General features: G+C 37.0%; 3 protein-coding genes across 3 annotated transcripts; 2 read left to right on the forward strand and 1 right to left on the reverse strand.

The window, feature by feature from the left end:
- The first annotated feature begins 3,238 nt into the window (after positions 1–3,238).
- LOC130740744 (zinc finger protein GAI-ASSOCIATED FACTOR 1-like) lies at positions 3,239–6,469 on the forward strand. The gene is made up of 4 exons (XM_057593425.1): positions 3,239–3,807; positions 3,898–4,294; positions 4,392–4,588; positions 5,197–6,469. Exons 1-4 carry the CDS (start codon positions 3,669–3,671, stop codon positions 5,964–5,966), a joined length of 1,503 nt encoding a protein of 500 aa, XP_057449408.1. The 5' UTR covers positions 3,239–3,668; the 3' UTR covers positions 5,967–6,469.
- A 2,529-nt stretch (positions 6,470–8,998) lies between these two features.
- LOC130740745 (probable protein phosphatase 2C 55) lies at positions 8,999–11,978 on the forward strand. The gene is made up of 5 exons (XM_057593426.1): positions 8,999–9,155; positions 9,279–9,822; positions 10,549–10,873; positions 11,252–11,401; positions 11,545–11,978. The coding sequence occupies exons 2-5, from the start codon at positions 9,350–9,352 to the stop codon at positions 11,839–11,841; spliced, it is 1,245 nt and encodes a 414-aa protein (XP_057449409.1). The 5' UTR covers positions 8,999–9,155; positions 9,279–9,349; the 3' UTR covers positions 11,842–11,978.
- A 264-nt stretch (positions 11,979–12,242) lies between these two features.
- Positions 12,243–15,659, reverse strand: LOC130737232 (vicilin-like seed storage protein At2g18540). The gene is made up of 5 exons (XM_057588988.1): positions 15,181–15,659; positions 14,726–14,901; positions 14,561–14,641; positions 13,910–14,200; positions 12,243–13,808 (listed from the first exon to the last, which is right to left on the reverse strand). Exons 1-5 carry the CDS (start codon positions 15,536–15,538, stop codon positions 12,243–12,245), a joined length of 2,472 nt encoding a protein of 823 aa, XP_057444971.1. The 5' UTR covers positions 15,539–15,659.
- Between the last annotated feature and the right edge of the window lie 1,200 nt (positions 15,660–16,859).

Consider the following 16,859-nt stretch of genomic DNA (forward strand, 5'->3'; position numbering starts at 1 on the left):
TTTGCAGCACCATTTTGTGGCAGCTGCCAACATTTTGTGGCGTTTCCAAACCGCCACAAATGTCCACTGAAGAAAACATGAGGGAAATCCACTAGAGAGGATCTGGACCCCTAGTTCATCCTTATCTCTAAATTTACATACTTTAAGCGAATGAACATTCATAAGTAGTCTTAATCTTTTACTTAGTTGTTAATATATCACAGCTCACAATTTGAACAATGACATTTTGGTATAAAGTTGAAATTATGAGTGAGCACGTATATCAATTAGCGCATCATATATACAACACCTGCACCTGAGTACACTTGGACATATAAAAGAGTTGAGTATGACAATTAAACCGATTTATGAACACTATAAGCACTTAATCCGAATACTTAAGAGTTGAACAGAACAATTATATTAAACGGATTTATGAAAACATAATTAAATGGTCTATTTGGTTGTGAACTATATATGTATTTTAGTATTTATGGTGAGACTTACAAATTACAATGCTTTAATTGAAACTTAACGGTGTATAGTAGAAATTAAAGCGTAGATTCATACACTTGATGAGAAAGAAATACTAATGAAAGAAGTGATAAAAAGAAGACGAAGTTTATGAGAACCTTGACTTTTCAATGGTTTTAATTATGTGTTGTGTAAGTGACTTAAATCCACGTGAATAACACTTAAGATGTCACACCATGTCTTACTTACTTACAAATGAGTGTTCAAATGAGTACTAAAATTAAACAATTCTCTATTTATAGAGATCAAATTGCAATTTGCTAGTAGGAGGACCAAAATTAAAATTTACTATAAATGCAAGGATTATTTAACCTCAAAAAATTAGGGCGTGTTTAGAAAATGCAAATGGATCCATATCTAAGTGTGATTCACATCTAGTTGAAGTTCAAACAACAAATATTTGCTTTTAGAAGATGAATCATATTATATAGTGTTACTCTGTTAGAAATGAAAGTTTGAAACCATGTTCATAATATTGATCCGGTTTTTATTCACAGGGCAATTTTGTACACAACAAGAAAACACACTCCCTAATCTCAAACTTAGTATTTTAGGTTGAGTTTGCCATAACCTAGCAAAGATTGTGATACAGAGCTAGAGAGAAAGAAGGGAGAGGAAGCAATTAATTGGCAGGAACCCATGTGTTGTACGTCTTTGAACAAGTGAGAAGTATTAATGGAGGCTATCTTTTACCTTGTTACGTTCCTATCTGTGAACAGAAAGATATGTTTGACCCATGGCAAGGGCAATGGATGAGCACTGAGCTATTAAATGTATCATCGATGGTTTATTTAGATGTGAAATGAAAGAAAGAAAGAAAAATCAAATAGATCGAGCATTGGTTATAAAGAAATGAAATGAAAAGTTTCCTATTGAAAAATGACATTTTAATGTTATCAATCCTTGCAATGTGCTTAGAGGTTCTCATTAACGCAGGGAACGTGGCAAATCTGTAGTGGTCCTAAACACCAAAAAGTTTTCTTTTATATTATAGACCAAGATTTGTTGACTTTGTAATTTTATTTTTTAGTTAATTTTTAGGGTTAATCCTCTACTTGGTCCCTGTGGTTGTGTGGCTGTCTGAAATTAGTCTCTCCCTGAAAAATCTGAAAATCTAAGTTCTCGTGTTTTGGAAAGTGTGTGGAGCAGGTCCTCGCCGAAGGGACTAATTTCCACACACTTTCCAAACACGAGGACTTAGATTTTCAGATTTTCCGAAAATAAACTAATTTCAGACGGCCACACAACCACATGGACCAAGTAGATGATTAACCCTAATTTTGATTTAAAAAATAGTAGTCCTTACAGAAAAATCTGGAGACTATCTTACACATCATTAGTAACAAGTTAGAATACATTAACGCTATGTTTGATTTAGTGGAAAGGGAAAGGAAAGATTGGTGATGGAAGGAAAACTTCCCAAAAACTTTTCTTTCCATTGTTCGGTTGCACTGCTACAGAGGAAGGAAAGAAGAATTTTTGTGGGCCCTGCCTGAAAAAACTTTCCGCTCTATACTGGACGGAAAACAGCAAAGGCTTGTGAGTTTAAGTGAGAAAGACTAATATACCCCTGATTAAAAAAATTCAATACCTCTCCCCACATGTGCTATTTTATCTCCCTGTCAAAATTAACCAAGATGTGTACCAAAACAATTTTCCAAGGTTGCATATTATATTAAAGTAATTTGTTGACTTGCTACAATTATTAATATTAACTTAGCTTTTAATACATTGAGTGCATTTTCTTAATTATCATGTGTGAGAATTGATATTGACTATCCAATTTATCATTTTTTATATATCACTAACTCTTTCAAAAAAATATATCAATGACTTTAAGTATTTTTAATAGATTTTTTTTTTCACAAACAACTCTCAAATTTGCGCATAGTTTGAATTTTCATAAAATAATAAGGATTATTAGTTTGACAAGTTTATTTGTGGATAATTATGGCATTTCACAAATATGACCTTTTCTTTCCTCTCACCTTTTCTCTCAAACCAAACAACCTAAAAGATCATCTCACTTTCCTTTCCCTTTCTTTTCTTTATCTTTCTTTCCTTCCTCTTTTCTTTCCTCTCCCTTTCTCTTCCAACCAAACATACCCTAAGAGATCCGTCTGGTAAATGTCGCCTATCATCCAAGATTTTATTGGATAGTAGAATAACACTGTAGTTTATATTTCTTTGAAAGATGGTTAGGCCCCAAGAGCTAAGAATTAGCACTGTAGTTTGTACTTGTATTTCTTTGAAAGATGGTTTAGGCTACCTAGTTGTATTCTATAAATATAATAATGAGCATGAGAAGAGAATCATAATTCTTAAGTACACTTATTCAAGAAATGAGTTCCTTAAAAAACATTAATTGGAGACAAAACCTGAAAAAATATATAATTTTGTAACCAATATTTTAACTGAAAAGTCATTTATTTGTTGTTGTTCTTTTGTGGCCAAAACGGACTCAGAATGCCCTGTCGCTGTCGGCTTGTGCAGAAATTGTATCCAGACAAATCACAAAACGACAAACACTTGAGTAAACACTGTGCTGTATGCTTGTATGCGGTATGCTTGCAAAATTGAACCATTTTCCTCTACAGGTGGAGGATACCAACTTGCACACGGAAAGTTTCACTAACCCCCCTCCCTCTTATTTCCCCTAATTAATCAAACTTAACTATACTAATTTGATCATAAATTAAAATACCATATATATAGTTAACCATTTTTATTGCCATGCGACTTTCCCATTTAGCACCTCATTTGCATAGCCTCTGCTTCTACAACCTTTTATTTTCTTTTCTCACTAGGGTGCTGCCACCTCACCCACGACGAAGAGAAATCTCTTTAATCTTTGTTGTTGTTCACTAGATCAAAGTTCAGTTGCCGGCAACAAGTTTTGTATTTTTTTCTTTGTTCTGAGGTAGTAGTAGTAGTAGTATTGGGTATAATCATTTGAGTTCTTTGGGTCAGAGACCCCATCATCAGAGCTGGTAGGTGGTGGTATAAAAACACTTGCACCAGGGTTGACTGGCAGCTAGATATATACAAAACAAAACAGGAAGAGTAGTAGAAACCCTAGAAATTCACAAATCCCAAATTAGAAACAAGATTTTGCAACCTTGGAATTGGAAGAATTTCTAGGTTGTTCTGTTCCCATGCCTGTTGATTTGGATAACGTTTCCACTGCTTCAGGGGAAGCTAGTGTCTCTTCCTCTGGCAATCAGATAGTACCACCACCAAAAGCAGCCACCACCACCACCGCCAAGAAGAAGCGAAACCTCCCCGGAATGCCAGGTACTCACAACAATCTCATCTCATGGTTTCTTCTTCCTTTTCTTATTTTCACTACTTTTTTTTAATTGGGTTTTCTTTTTGGGTATTCAGATCCAGATGCAGAGGTGATTGCTCTGTCACCGAAGACCCTGATGGCGACGAACAGATTTGTATGTGAAATATGCAACAAGGGGTTTCAGAGGGATCAGAATCTTCAGCTCCATCGACGGGGGCACAATCTGCCATGGAAGCTGAGGCAGAGGTCAAGCAAGGAGGTGAGGAAGAGGGTGTATGTTTGTCCTGAACCGACGTGTGTTCATCACGATCCTTCTAGAGCTTTGGGTGATCTCACGGGGATTAAGAAGCATTTCTGCAGAAAACATGGCGAGAAGAAGTGGAAATGTGACAAGTGCTCTAAGAAATATGCGGTTCAATCGGATTGGAAAGCTCACTCCAAGATTTGCGGTACCAGAGAGTATAAATGCGATTGTGGAACTTTGTTTTCAAGGTTTTCAACCCCCCCCCCCCCTCTTTGTTACCTTAACAGTTTTCTTTCTAACAATGATTTTTGGGATTTCGGGTTTATGGAAATTTTGATTTTGAAGGAGGGATAGCTTCATCACGCATAGGGCGTTTTGTGATGCGTTAGCAGAGGAAAGTGCAAGATCTCATCCTCAATCTGCTGCAAAGGGTAGTCCAGAATCAGAATCCAAAGCTGCAACCGGCGATTCAGCACCTTCTGTGCCGGCGGCGCCACTGGATAACATTGTTGTCTTATCTACTCTGCAGACTCAGAATACAGGTAGGCAATATCAGAATCTGGATAACATTGAAATATCTTGGGTTGTTTCTTTTGTCTTGTGTGATATGGTTAAAAACTGGACGCAACAGAACATTTGTTTCTTTTGAGTTTTGATGTTGTTGTTTCTCTCTCACACACACACACACTAATTTTGGAGCTTAGTAGTTTTTGTCTGGTATCATTCTTTGTTTGTTTTCATCTGTGTCCTGTGTTGTTGTGTATTCATAACTTCAGTGTTAGTGATTTGAGATACGGAGGCCTAATTAAGTAATAAAAATGAATTGCTAAAAAGGTGTTCTTAGGAACTGTGGGATCTAAAATATGCAATAAAGATTCAAAAGCTAAAAAGAGAAAGAAAAGCTCTGTGTTTTTTTTTTAATAGAGGGTAGGGGGAGTGGATTTGAGAAAGGAAAACCTTAACTTGTTCTTTTCTTCTGAACTTTAACAAAAGAAAAGGCACAAACTTTCCCAGTTTATGGATTTCAACTCAAGTGGCCTCTTCTGCTCTTTGCTCCTTCTCCCTAATTATGAATAGTATCAATAGTATCACTGTTATATTTATGATTACTAATATCACTACTACTTTTTCCCTTGTTTTAATGTTTCAGAATTGCCAGAAAATTCCCCACAAATTATAGAGGAACCACCAGCCAATACGGCTATTAATGGGAGCTGCAGCACCAGCACTAGCACCAGCTCAACTAGCAATAACAACAGCAATGGTGGTGCTAGCAGCAGTGTATTTGCGAGCTTGTTTGCTTCATCAACCCCATCACAAAACCTTCAATCTCAAACTCCAGCATTCAGTGACCTAATTAGAGCCATGGGGCCTCCAGCAGACCTCTCAGGGCCTTCATCTGCCGAGTCTATCTCCCTGTGCCTTGGATCATCCATTTTTGCAACCGGAGGGCAGGAGCGGCGTCAATATGCCCCTCCACCGCAGCCGGCCATGTCCGCCACTGCATTGCTGCAGAAAGCTGCTCAAATGGGTGCAGCCGCAACAAATGCCTCTTTGCTTCGTGGCTTAGGCATAGTGTCATCTTCAGCTTCATCCTCACCGGGTCAACAAGATAGTTTGCAATGGGGTCAAAGGCCGGTCGAACCGGAGAATTCCACCGTTCCTTCCGGGCTCGGGCTCAGTCTTCCTTACGATGGCGACTCTGGACTGAAGGAGTTGATGATGGGCACTCCCTCCATGTTTGTTCCAAAGCAGACCACCCTCGATTTTCTCGGGTTGGGGATGGCTGTTGGGGGCACCCCTGGTGGAGGCTTATCAGCACTGATGACTTCTATTGGTGGCGGTCTAGATGTTACGTCTGCAGCAGCATCCTTTGGTAATGGAGAATTCTCTGGCAAAGATATTGGGGGCAACACTTGAATGCAAAGACTATATTTTTCAGGGCAAGAAAGTTCTGATTGTACAGAGTTGTATGGTCTTTGCACATTGTGAAGTTGCAATTCAGATTAATAAGATATAGTGTGCTCCTATGGAGCCAGTGCAACAAGCTATGTGCAAATGGGTCGTTTCGGATCATCTCTGATGCCTGCAGAAAAAGGCCCAGAAAGCCTTCATTTCATCAAGAGTAATGGCACTAGTTATAATTGGTCTGGACCAGTGTTTTTGATGAATTAAGGTGTTGTGCAGAAAGATGTGGGCATGAATGTCAATGGTAATAGCGACAATGGCGATTTCGACACCTACTGTGTTCGATGAAGCTGTGAATTCTGGTGTGGGATGATTTGGTTGGTACAAAGCTGTAGCCTGTAGCCATAAATCAGGAAACATTGATGTTGTTCTCAACTTCTCTTACACTGTTGATTTATTATCACAAGGTGATATTTAGCAGTGAATGGTTGGTTGAATTAATATTATTATTATCACGAGCATGCATTGTCATTATGTTGTAGAATTGTATTCCATTGAAGGTCAAATTTTCGCCTATAAATTGAACTAAATGATCCGGACACAAATGCCATGTTGCAATTGTAACTATTTCTGGTAAGGATATAATGGTCTAATGTAGTCCATGAATAATGGACGCTGTCCCTTCTCTTGTGGTTCATAAACATCATGAGTCTTGTTCACATTTATGTCATTTCCGTAGGAAGGAAGACATGATTTCATGCTAATAATGTCATTTAGCCGCAGTAGGTGTGCAGTGACATTAAAGTTTAGCATTCTGTAGCGATTTCGTGCTAATAATGATATGTGTGTCATTTCAATAGTAGCGAACGTTCAATGAACTTGGAGAACAATAAATTGCATATCAAGTTTCTACAGAATAGTCATAACATCTATTTTGGTTTGGACCTTTCTTATGCTTCAAAAATAAATAAACGTTCAAGAAGCAAATAACTACCTCTCCCTTTAAAAGAAGTGGTTAACGTAGTTAGTGACATTAAATTTATTTTCAGTTTAAATTAATTTTTCCAATTTATCCATGATAATTTTTTTAATTTCATGCGTTATTAATGTTTTTAAATATGAAAATAAAAAATAAATAATTAATATAGATATTGTTGTGTAAAAAAAATTAATACCCCACAAAACTTTAAGTTGTTATTATAAAAAAAACTAAAGTCCATCTCCAATTATATAATCTTATAAAAAAATAAAGTCCACCTCCAACTATTCAATCTTGAAACTTTCAACTATTCTCAAATTTTTTCGTTCATTTTATAAGTATGGTCAAAAGCTCGTATAATTAATTCAAATCTTTTGTTTTTTTTTTCTATTTTTCTAATTCCATTACTCATCAAATTTCTTATTTATCAACCATTTATATCTATCTCTCTTGTTTGTACTAATAATCATTTTGGAGCTGTGAACATTCATACCATGATGATGTTAATTCTCACAGTATAATTTTTTCATCCACAATACTCAAACCCTAAAAATTCTTTAAGAAGAATCAAGAATGTATCACTTGAACAAACAAATGATTTGTTGGAAGATGTCTACTCGCTTAATGAGATCTTCAAAGCTTTAAAAGAATTAGTCTCATTACTGTCAAGTGTGGATAATAGATTGGGGAAAAATGGGAGAGATAAAAATAAAAGAGGAATAAATAAAAATTATAATAAATGATATAATAAATAAAACGTGAAAACTTGGAAGAAAATATGTGAGAACAAAAATAAATATATCAATTTTTTTTGTTACAAACATAAAACAACAACCATAGGAAGATGATGCGATCTAATAAGATTGACAAATAGTTTCGATAATAAATAAGGGGTGAGAACAAAAAAATGTATTCATGACTAAAAAATCAGATAATTGTTTTTATTTTTAAGGCCATAAAAAATACAGTACGTAAGAAAATAAAGAGAAGGACAGAAAAGCGAGGGAGACAAGACAAGGAGTATGGGTATTATGTTTCGAAAAAAATGAGTATGGGTATTAAAGGAAAAAATAATCCTATAAAGTTTAATCAATTTTATTATTTTATCATTCAATAAATTTATCTCTAAATTCAAAACTGAATCAACCATCTGTCATGTGTCTCGAGATGGCAATGGTCCAGCGAATTGTCTTACTGGCCTAGGAGCTAGACTACAGTGTGTTGTAACTAGTGTTATCAGACTCAGACTGGTGATCGACTCGGTCGAGGCACTGGGTCTATGAGTCAATGGTTAAACCACTGGGTCATTGGTTCGGATGCTTGACTCGGTTTATATTAAAAAATTATAATAATTTAAAATATAACCTTAGTATACCATATATATAAAATAATATGCATTCTTCCTAACAGGTCCTGTGTTCAAGTCCTAGCTATGACAATTTTTTTAAATAACTCTCAATTGAATATCATTTGACCAAATAATTAACACTGAATGTAAATTAATTACAGTTTGACCATTAAAAACAGTTTTGACAAAAAAAAAGGCAAAATCAGAAAGAAACAAAAAAAAAGACTGATCGGTCCATCAAAAAACCGGCCGAGTCTCCAGTTTATCCCCTGAATCGGCCGGTCCAAATCAGTTTATACCAGTTTGATTGCTTGATCGATCTGATTAATGGCTCGGACCGATAAGGGATCAGGTTCCCGGTTCAACCGGTCGAACCGGCTGATCCGATATGAATTTTATAACTATGGTTGTAACTGAGTTGGCGTCCCCACTCCCCTCCTTAGGAGGTCCTGCCTATCTTGTTAGCGGACCAGGTCATAGTGTAGTTTTGTTGTTTAGTTTTCCTACTTACAAAAATATCTGAATCAATGTGATACAATATATAACGGTTTGGATTGTGTTAGATTATTCAGTTTTAGTTTAACATTTTTACCTTGATGATTGTAGGATGTAAAATCATAAGAATATATAATGTATAGTAATTAAAAAAATGTTTGCAACCAATTTTTCCTAAGCAGCAAAAAGATTTGCAACAAATATTTCTAAGAATTATGATTATATTTGATAGGTTATAATCTTATAGACGTGCAACTTGAAACTCTATCACCACACACACCCATGCTTATTTAGGTTTGTGGAGGTAAAAGAAAGCACGCAAGCACCAACAGACGAAGCTCCAAAATTCATCAACAAAAATTGCTCGTCTTCTCAACTGGTAAGAACGATTCTCAATTCTTCCACTCAATTATGGTTCCTTTCTATCCACACATGAGGTTTTTGTTATTTCCATGAATTTGCAAACTCTGAATCCCTAATTGTTATAATTCAAACGTTTCAGAATCTGGGTGTAGTTCAATTCTCTTGAGACGAAGGGGTTTTGAGGAAAAGATATGAGCTTTTCCAATTTGAATGACATCCAAGTTTTTGCATTTTAAGATGTTGTCTGGTATTCTAGGGGTGCCAACAACACCCTTGTATAGGAGGAATAGTCCTGCTCTGTCTGTTTCTTCACTGCATTCAAACCTCAAGTTCAATAGAATATCAATGGCTACTTCAGCTTCCAATGCTGTGTTGGGAGATGTTTATGTTGATGACTTGGTCTCGAGTTGCGGCGGTGTGTTGAACCTCTCAAAGCCAGCTTATGCGTACTTCAAAGAGAGAGCACGCAATGGTTGCCTTAGAGCTAGAGTGAATCCAACAAGACAACAACTCTTTGGCTGTTCCAGTTTTGATGGTAATTCAAGTTTGCTTCATGGACCAAGGGTGAAGAATGTCTCGTCCTCTTTATCTGCTCTCTGCTTGGCTAGGGCGGTTCATGATGTCTCCATTGATGGAAGCCCTCCTGATGAACAGCTTGCAAATTCCTCTACTCTGCCTAACATGTATGTTACTGTTATTCTCTAACTTTATGTTTTAATTCTGCTTCTTCATGAATTGTTTTTAGATAATTTAGATTAGATACCTATTCTAATACTGTTGAAGCTTATCCTGTTTACTTATTAAAAAAGAGGCTGTTGATTCTGTACTAATCTCCAAGAATTGTATTAGAGTGAAGATACCTATTCAGTTGAGGTAGGCTCCCTCTTAAAGTTCCGCCGCTCTTTGTCCTTTGAGTTGCTGTTGGTCTTGGCAGTTATTATGTGATTAATAGGTCATTTAAGGATGCCATGATCAGTTAATTAATTTGGAGTTACAGTAGGTTAGTTGATTAGGGGATATTGGTTGGCTGAATAATTAGGGGGTTATGTAGTAAGGTATATGGAGATTGACCCCTCCTTAAGGCTGGGTTAGTGTTAAAAATAGCTTGGTATGTACGAATTCCTCATAGTCGTAAGCATTTTGCATAGTGAACTTGTGAAGACCAATCCATCCTTCAGGCCGAGCTAGTGTTAGAATAGTAACTTATGTACACAGCCCTCCAAGTTCTTAGCATTTTGCTTAGTAGTGGACTTGTGAAGACCAATCCATCATTCTGGCCGGGGTAGTGCTAAAATAGCTCAGTATATATATTGCGAGCCCAATTTATGGAAGAATTCACTCAGAAACGTTATTTTATTTTCCTCTGCAGTGACTTAATTATCCTAAGTATTGAATGCTTATATTTTCAGAACTACTGTTAGTGGGAAGACCTTGAAGATGATTGCAGGATCATGTTACCTACCTCATCCAGATAAGGTGGAGACAGGGGGAGAGGATGCTCATTTTATTTGCACAGATGAACAAGTAATTGGTGTTGCTGATGGTGTAGGTGGTTGGGCAAACGTTGGTGTTAATGCTGGACTTTATGCCCAGGAACTTATGTCCAATTCAGTGAGAGCAGTTAAAGAGGAGCCAGACGGTTCTTTTGATCCAGTGAGGGTGTTAGAGAAGGCTCACTCGAATACAAAGGCCAGAGGTTCATCTACAGCTTGCATCATTGCCCTTACTGATAAGGTAATATTATATGTTTCAGGCCTGCTGAATATTACATGATTTGTTTTCTTGTCATCTGCATCAATTTGAAATTTTTCTCCAATTTCACTAATTGCACCAACTTCTCTTTCGTCATGTTTTGGTGATGCTCTTCTCTACAATACTTACTCATGAGTCATGAACATGTGTGCAGTTGCATATATCTATATATTGTCTAACATGTTCGGATGTTCCTAAGTTCTTAGATGTCCTAAAATTGCATCTTGATCGACTAGCCCAGCTCGTTTACATTCAGTAAAATCATTGTTACTTGTAAAATTGGTAGGTTGCTTTCTTGAACTAGTATAAAAGGAGAAGTAACGTGATCTGATTTTCATTTTGGTTGGTTTCTTGGTCCAGGGACTACATGCTATTAATTTAGGTGACAGTGGATTCATTGTGGTTAGAGACGGATGCACCATTTTCAGCTCCCCTGCTCAACAGCACGATTTCAATTGCCCATATCAGTTGGAGCGTGGTAATGAAGGTGATCTACCCAGCTCTGGTGAGGTAAAGTTCACTCATTAACATTGCATGCAAGCCATAAAAGAATATATAGTTCAATATTGTTTTCTTTTGAACAAGTTTATGGTGTGTGCTTTTGATGAAAAGTTAAACAAACTAAATCGTATGTTTTGCAATTATGTATCCAGGTTTTTACATTACCTGTTGCTCCAGGAGATGTCATCGTTGCTGGAACAGATGGTTTATTTGACAACTTGCACAATGATGAGATCACTGCAGTAGTTGAACATGCAGCTAAAATGGGACTAGAACCACACATGACTGCTCAGAAGATAGCAGCACTTGCTCGTGAGAGAGCACTGGACAAGTTTGGGCAGACACCATTTTCAACTGCTGCTCAGAAAGTTGGATTTCCTTATTATGGTGGAAAACTTGATGACTTAACAGTTGTTGTGTCATACATACCCAACTCAACTAGCGAGTAGTGACTTTTTAGCATCTTCACATATTAGTTTTAGTTCCATAGTGGTTGGCTAGGCCTGCTTGGCATTTTTGTACACTGAATGTTCTCCTACTTGTTCTAGTACTACTTTCAATCTTATTTCATATAATTTCAGTCTCACTGTAGCGAAAACTAATTTAGCTTTATGAAACCTAGAGGAAGAATTGTAGAGCATAACAAGATATTGAAGGTTCTTACTCTAATACATGTTAGTCCCAAAGAGTTCTTTCTTATTATAATACACACACAAGTACTGAACAAGCAAAGCTTATTGACCTTCAACTTTGTTACAAGCAAGTAGGAAATAGATACACAGATGCATGAAAAGTTCTTAATAATATTACATCAAATCAGTAGCGAACCCCCTTGAGAATTAAAGCAAAATCAAACATGTCGCATCTTCAAAACTCTCCTTCCTTCAAAGCTGCTTGCTTTGCTTTTCCCATTATCACCATCTTGCTCTCTTCTCCTCCTGTCCCTTTCTCTTTGCTGTCTCATGGCTTCTTCTTGCTCCCATTCAGCTTCTGTTTCTTCTCTGCCTCTTCCCTGCTCTCCCCTTCTATGTGTCCTTCTTCCTCCTCCTCTCTCCCTATCTGCTCGTTCCTCTCTCCTAGCTTCCTCTTCTTCTCGCCTCCTCTCTCTCCTTTCCTGTTGTCTTCTAGCAGCTGCTTCCTCTTCTCCCCCTCCTCCTCTTGTCCTTTCTTGCTCCCTTTCTGTTCTCTCTTCTCTTCTCCTTTCTTGCTCTCTCCTAGTTTCCTCCTCTTCACGCCTCCTTTCCCGCTTTTCCTGTTGTCTTCTAGCTGCTTCTTCCTCACTCTCTTCTTCTGTTGCTTCCTCTTCTCTTCTCTCCTGCTTTCTTCTAGCTCTTTCTCTTCTAGCTGCTTCTTCCTCCCTCTCTGCTGCTTCTCTTTCTTCTTCTGCACCTTTCTCCTGTCTTCTCCTTTCTTCCTCCTCTTCTCTCTTCCTTTCCCTCTTTTCCTGTTGTCTTCTAGCTGCTTCTTCCTCACTCTCTGCTTCCTCTTCTTTCCTTTCTTTCTGTTTTCTAGCTGCTTCTTCTTCCTCTTCCTCTCCCCTTTCCCTTTCTCTCCTAGCTTCCTCTTCCCTTTCCCTTTCTCTTCTAGTTTCCTCCTCTCTTTCCCTCTCCCTCTTTTCCTGTTCTCTTTTAGCTTTTTCCTGCTCCCTCTCTGCTTCTTCTTCTTGCTTCCTCTCTGCCTCTTTTTGTCTCCTAGCCTCCTCCTCTTCTCTCTTTCGCGCCCTCTCTGCTTCTTCTTCTCTCTTCCTTTCTCTTGCTCTTCTGATTTCTTCTTGCTCCCTCTCTGCCTCTTCTCGCCTTCTAGCTTCCTCCTCTTCTCGCCTCCTCTCCCTCTCTTCTTGTTGTCTTTTCGCTTCCTCTTCCTCTCTCTTCCTTTGCTCTTCTTGTCTCTTTTTAGCTTCATCTTCCTCTTTTTCCCTCTCATCCTCTCTTTTTTTCTCTTCCTCTTCTTTCTTTTTCTTCTCTTCCTCCTCCTTTTCCTTCTCCTTTTCTTCCTTCATGATCCTCTCCTCTTCCTCCGCACATGAACCACACCCAAACATGACTGAATCATCACGAGAAGCTAGTAGCTGGTCAATGCTTGCTTCACTGACATTGAAAGAGGTAGCCAAGATCTTTCTGTCTAGAATTTTAAGCATTGAATTACCCCCAGCTAAAAACTGAGGATGGTTCTCCTTTGCAGCAGTGCTAAATCCCAAGAAAACTAGTGGCTCATTTTTTAATGACATTTGAGCCATTGGATGATACCTAGGCACCACAAAAACATCACCTTGCTTAACCTTAAACCTCTTGTTTTGACATTCTTCTTTGTCATCATCATTGCTGCTTCCACATACCACTCGAACCATGCCTTCTCCTTGCAGCACCACATTTATCTCTGTTGCCCTTGGATTCCAATGCGGCCCCAACATTGATCCCTTGAATTATGGTTCAGAAAATAAATTTAACAAAACTTCACAAATAAACATATGCTATGAAACATAAAGTTATTACTAAGAATGAAGCTATAATCACTAACCGCAGTCAAATTCACCATCAGAAATCCAATGTTGTGACGCTTCAATGATTTTAGTTGCTTTTTGGTCACTGTTAAGGTCCAACCATTAGGATTTTTGAAGTCAGGGTCATGATCAAATATGTTATATGCTTTGACTTTCTTGGAATTTAACTGAAAGCCTAAAAAGTTTCTAAGGAACGATTCCTCCAATTCCCAGATCGTGTCCTTCTTCTTTGTCTTCTCTGGAACCGCATGCACTATTGCTGGTGTCTCAGTCTTGTTTGTGATTGCTTCAATCAGATCTTCCGGCACCTTCAAAATTCAGAATTTAGCATTGTTTAGCCAGTAACTATGTATATTTTAGCCAAAAGCCTACATTTTAAACCCCATGTAAGGCAACAATAGACAGTACTATTACTAGAAAATCAAATAGCATGTTTGAATCAGCTTCTCCTTTTTCAGAATCAATTCTGAGATCTAAAAGCTACTCACATAAGCTTTATCTTAGAATTGATTCTCTAAGCTTTTAACAATTTATTCTAGCTCCAGGCAATGAATCAATTTAATAAAGATTTCTAAACATGCACAAAGATATGTCAAAATATAGCAATTGTGCTTTTGCTATCTATTTACTATTATGAACAAAATCCTTTGTGCACATAGCAAGTCTACCTTGAAAGCTGCTTGCATGATTTTCTTATCAAAGCCTTTGACAAGTTTGTTGATCCTTGAGTAAGCACCGATTGATGGATCCTGCATTTTCATTTAATAGTTAAAATGGATAAATGCAAACAAGGCTACTAGAAACTTAAGAAAGAATACACAGACAATGCTTACATAAGTGCTGTCATCTGAACTGGTAAACATTGCATAAATCCTAAGTTTCCTTCTCTCTGCCTCCAAGTTACTCTGTATATAGAAAACAGTTCCTTCTGGGAGGCTGCAGAGATCTCCTTCACGCAAATGAATACTTCTACTATGACCTTCATTTGCAAAGGTTAGCTCTCCGCTTCCTGAACAATTATAGTAAAAAGTTACTTCTATATGGTAATATTGTGAAATCCATCCAGTTATGAAATATCAAAATTGATTATGATTATGTGTTCATAGTAGAAATTACTCTCTCTAGTCTCTACCTTCTATCTTCTCTGCAGAATTTGATTTTTAGGACTAAATTGAATGTAAAACACTAAAACATCATATAACTACATAAAAGTTATTATGATTAATGAAAATCAGAGAAACTGCCAAGTTCTTCTAATATGTATGAGATGGTTAGAATAAAGGGTTACCAGTATGAACATAAAAGATCATGTCTGCATGAAGAAGTACAGGAAGAAACACAGAGTTTGGATCCAATGTGAAGAACTGAAGATGGTAGGGTGGTGCTCTGTGTCCACCCTTAACATCAGTGGCTGAGATCTCTCCATATTCAGTGGCAAGCAATGTCTTCCGCTGATCCTTTTCCACCACTGGTCCCTCATGAGCTTTGTCCTCCTCACTTGATGATTCCTTCCCTCTACACATGGAAATGGTAAGCAATAAGAAGATCAAGACCAAAGAAAGTGGTATAGCTGAGAAAGCTTTGCGTGGCTCCATTATCAACAAAGTGTGATAGAACAGAAGCTGGATGGAGTAGAAGTGATTCATTGCACTTTGCAAAGGTGGCTCTATATAGAAGCGGTGGTGAGTGGCATTCTGAGAGCTGCATGTCTTGGTTTTCCAACACGTGCATCATCTAAACAGGTGGCAATTTGTTGGGTTGAATCAATGTATGTGCCACACTGCCACAAAATTCCAAAGACTTGAATGAGATCACTATGAATCTTATCTATCTATGACCCCAAACTGAGAAGACTTCACCTTCTATATTGAGGTAACCTTCTAGTTTGGTAATAATGGGCTATGTTTTACTCTTCCATGGCTGGATCAATATATTAGGGAAAAAATTGGTTAAAACAGGAATAAATAAAAAAGATTAGATGCTATCCTACGAAAGCCTCCCTCTCATAAAATCAAGGTAGTATTTTTAAAAGATGTTAAAACACCCCATGATTGTAAAGAAATGATTATTTAAGTAGGTGACAATTTTATAATTAAAATAGAGAATAGAAGATTTAAAGAACACTTGTGCAATCCAAACAGAGTCTTGGTATAAAACTCTCTCCGTGTCTTTCTAGTTAATTCATAAAACTAAATTAAAAAGTTTATTGAAAGAAAATGAAACATCTCACTTGTTTTTTGAAAATGAAAAAAATATTATTACTGAATCAATAGCAAAGATAACAAGGAGAGATGGCTCTCATGACAGAGTACATAACAAAGCTTATACCCAGGCAAAAAAATCAAGTGCACAAAAATGGCCAAGACAAATCTTTTAAGAGTGCCTAGTTAAAACCTTGACCAACAATGAATAATAAATATTTAATGTATATAGATATATTGTTTACGGGGTTTTCTAAATCGGCCATTAGAGTGATTTAACCCCTCCCTAGTAGACTAGTAAGATTATTCGTAAAAATTAATAAAAAAAATTTAATCTTCTTACTCATTTATCTTAACAAATCTATTGGATAAAGGCCTAAAGGGTCAAAAAGCACAAATATTTTAATTTGTTGGGGTCAAAGAATGAATATGTTATATATGAGCTCACCGAATTGGTTCTTTTTTATGGACCTGATACTATAAAGGCCCAACAAAGGCCAGAGCAACAATACGCTATTCTTAATCTATACACTAAAGTTGGTCCAAAAATAAAATCTTAACAGTTAACACTGAAGGGCTCAGCCTTGGCAAAAAAAAAATATATATATATGGAATTATCATGATTGGCCCAAAATATCACTCTTTGGAATTTACTCGAACATGATCAAGTGTCGTTAGAGAATCATTTGGTATTAATTCAATCACTATTGATGAATAAAAAGATAGACCGACTAGTTTTATAGTCTTATAGCCTTGTCTATATTAG

The sequence above is a fragment of the Lotus japonicus genome, chromosome 2 (assembly GCF_012489685.1).
Source record: "Lotus japonicus ecotype B-129 chromosome 2, LjGifu_v1.2".
NCBI classification, from domain to species: Eukaryota; Viridiplantae; Streptophyta; class Magnoliopsida; order Fabales; family Fabaceae; genus Lotus; species Lotus japonicus.

What these genes read in the sequence shown, in the direction of transcription:
- LOC130740744 (XM_057593425.1), top strand. Translation starts at nt 3,669, where the DNA reads ATGCCTGTTGATTTGGATAACGTTTCCACTGCTTCAGGGGAAGCTAGT. An exon ending in TGTGGAACTTTGTTTTCAAG is followed by an intron (nt 4,295 to 4,391) that starts GTTTTCAACCCC and finishes TTGATTTTGAAG; the next exon opens with GAGGGATAGCTTCATCACGC. An exon ending in TCTGCAGACTCAGAATACAG is followed by an intron (nt 4,589 to 5,196) that starts GTAGGCAATATC and finishes TTAATGTTTCAG; the next exon opens with AATTGCCAGAAAATTCCCCA.
- LOC130740745 (XM_057593426.1), top strand. Translation starts at nt 9,350, where the DNA reads ATGACATCCAAGTTTTTGCATTTTAAGATGTTGTCTGGTATTCTAGGG. An exon ending in TCCTCTACTCTGCCTAACAT is followed by an intron (nt 9,823 to 10,548) that starts GTATGTTACTGT and finishes TTATATTTTCAG; the next exon opens with AACTACTGTTAGTGGGAAGA. An exon ending in TCATTGCCCTTACTGATAAG is followed by an intron (nt 10,874 to 11,251) that starts GTAATATTATAT and finishes TTCTTGGTCCAG; the next exon opens with GGACTACATGCTATTAATTT.
- LOC130737232 (XM_057588988.1), bottom strand. Translation starts at nt 15,538, where the DNA reads ATGAATCACTTCTACTCCATCCAGCTTCTGTTCTATCACACTTTGTTG. An exon ending in GTTCAGATGACAGCACTTAT is followed by an intron (nt 14,642 to 14,725) that starts GTAAGCATTGTC and finishes ATGAAAATGCAG; the next exon opens with GATCCATCAATCGGTGCTTA. An exon ending in TGATGGTGAATTTGACTGCG is followed by an intron (nt 13,809 to 13,909) that starts GTTAGTGATTAT and finishes CCATAATTCAAG; the next exon opens with GGATCAATGTTGGGGCCGCA.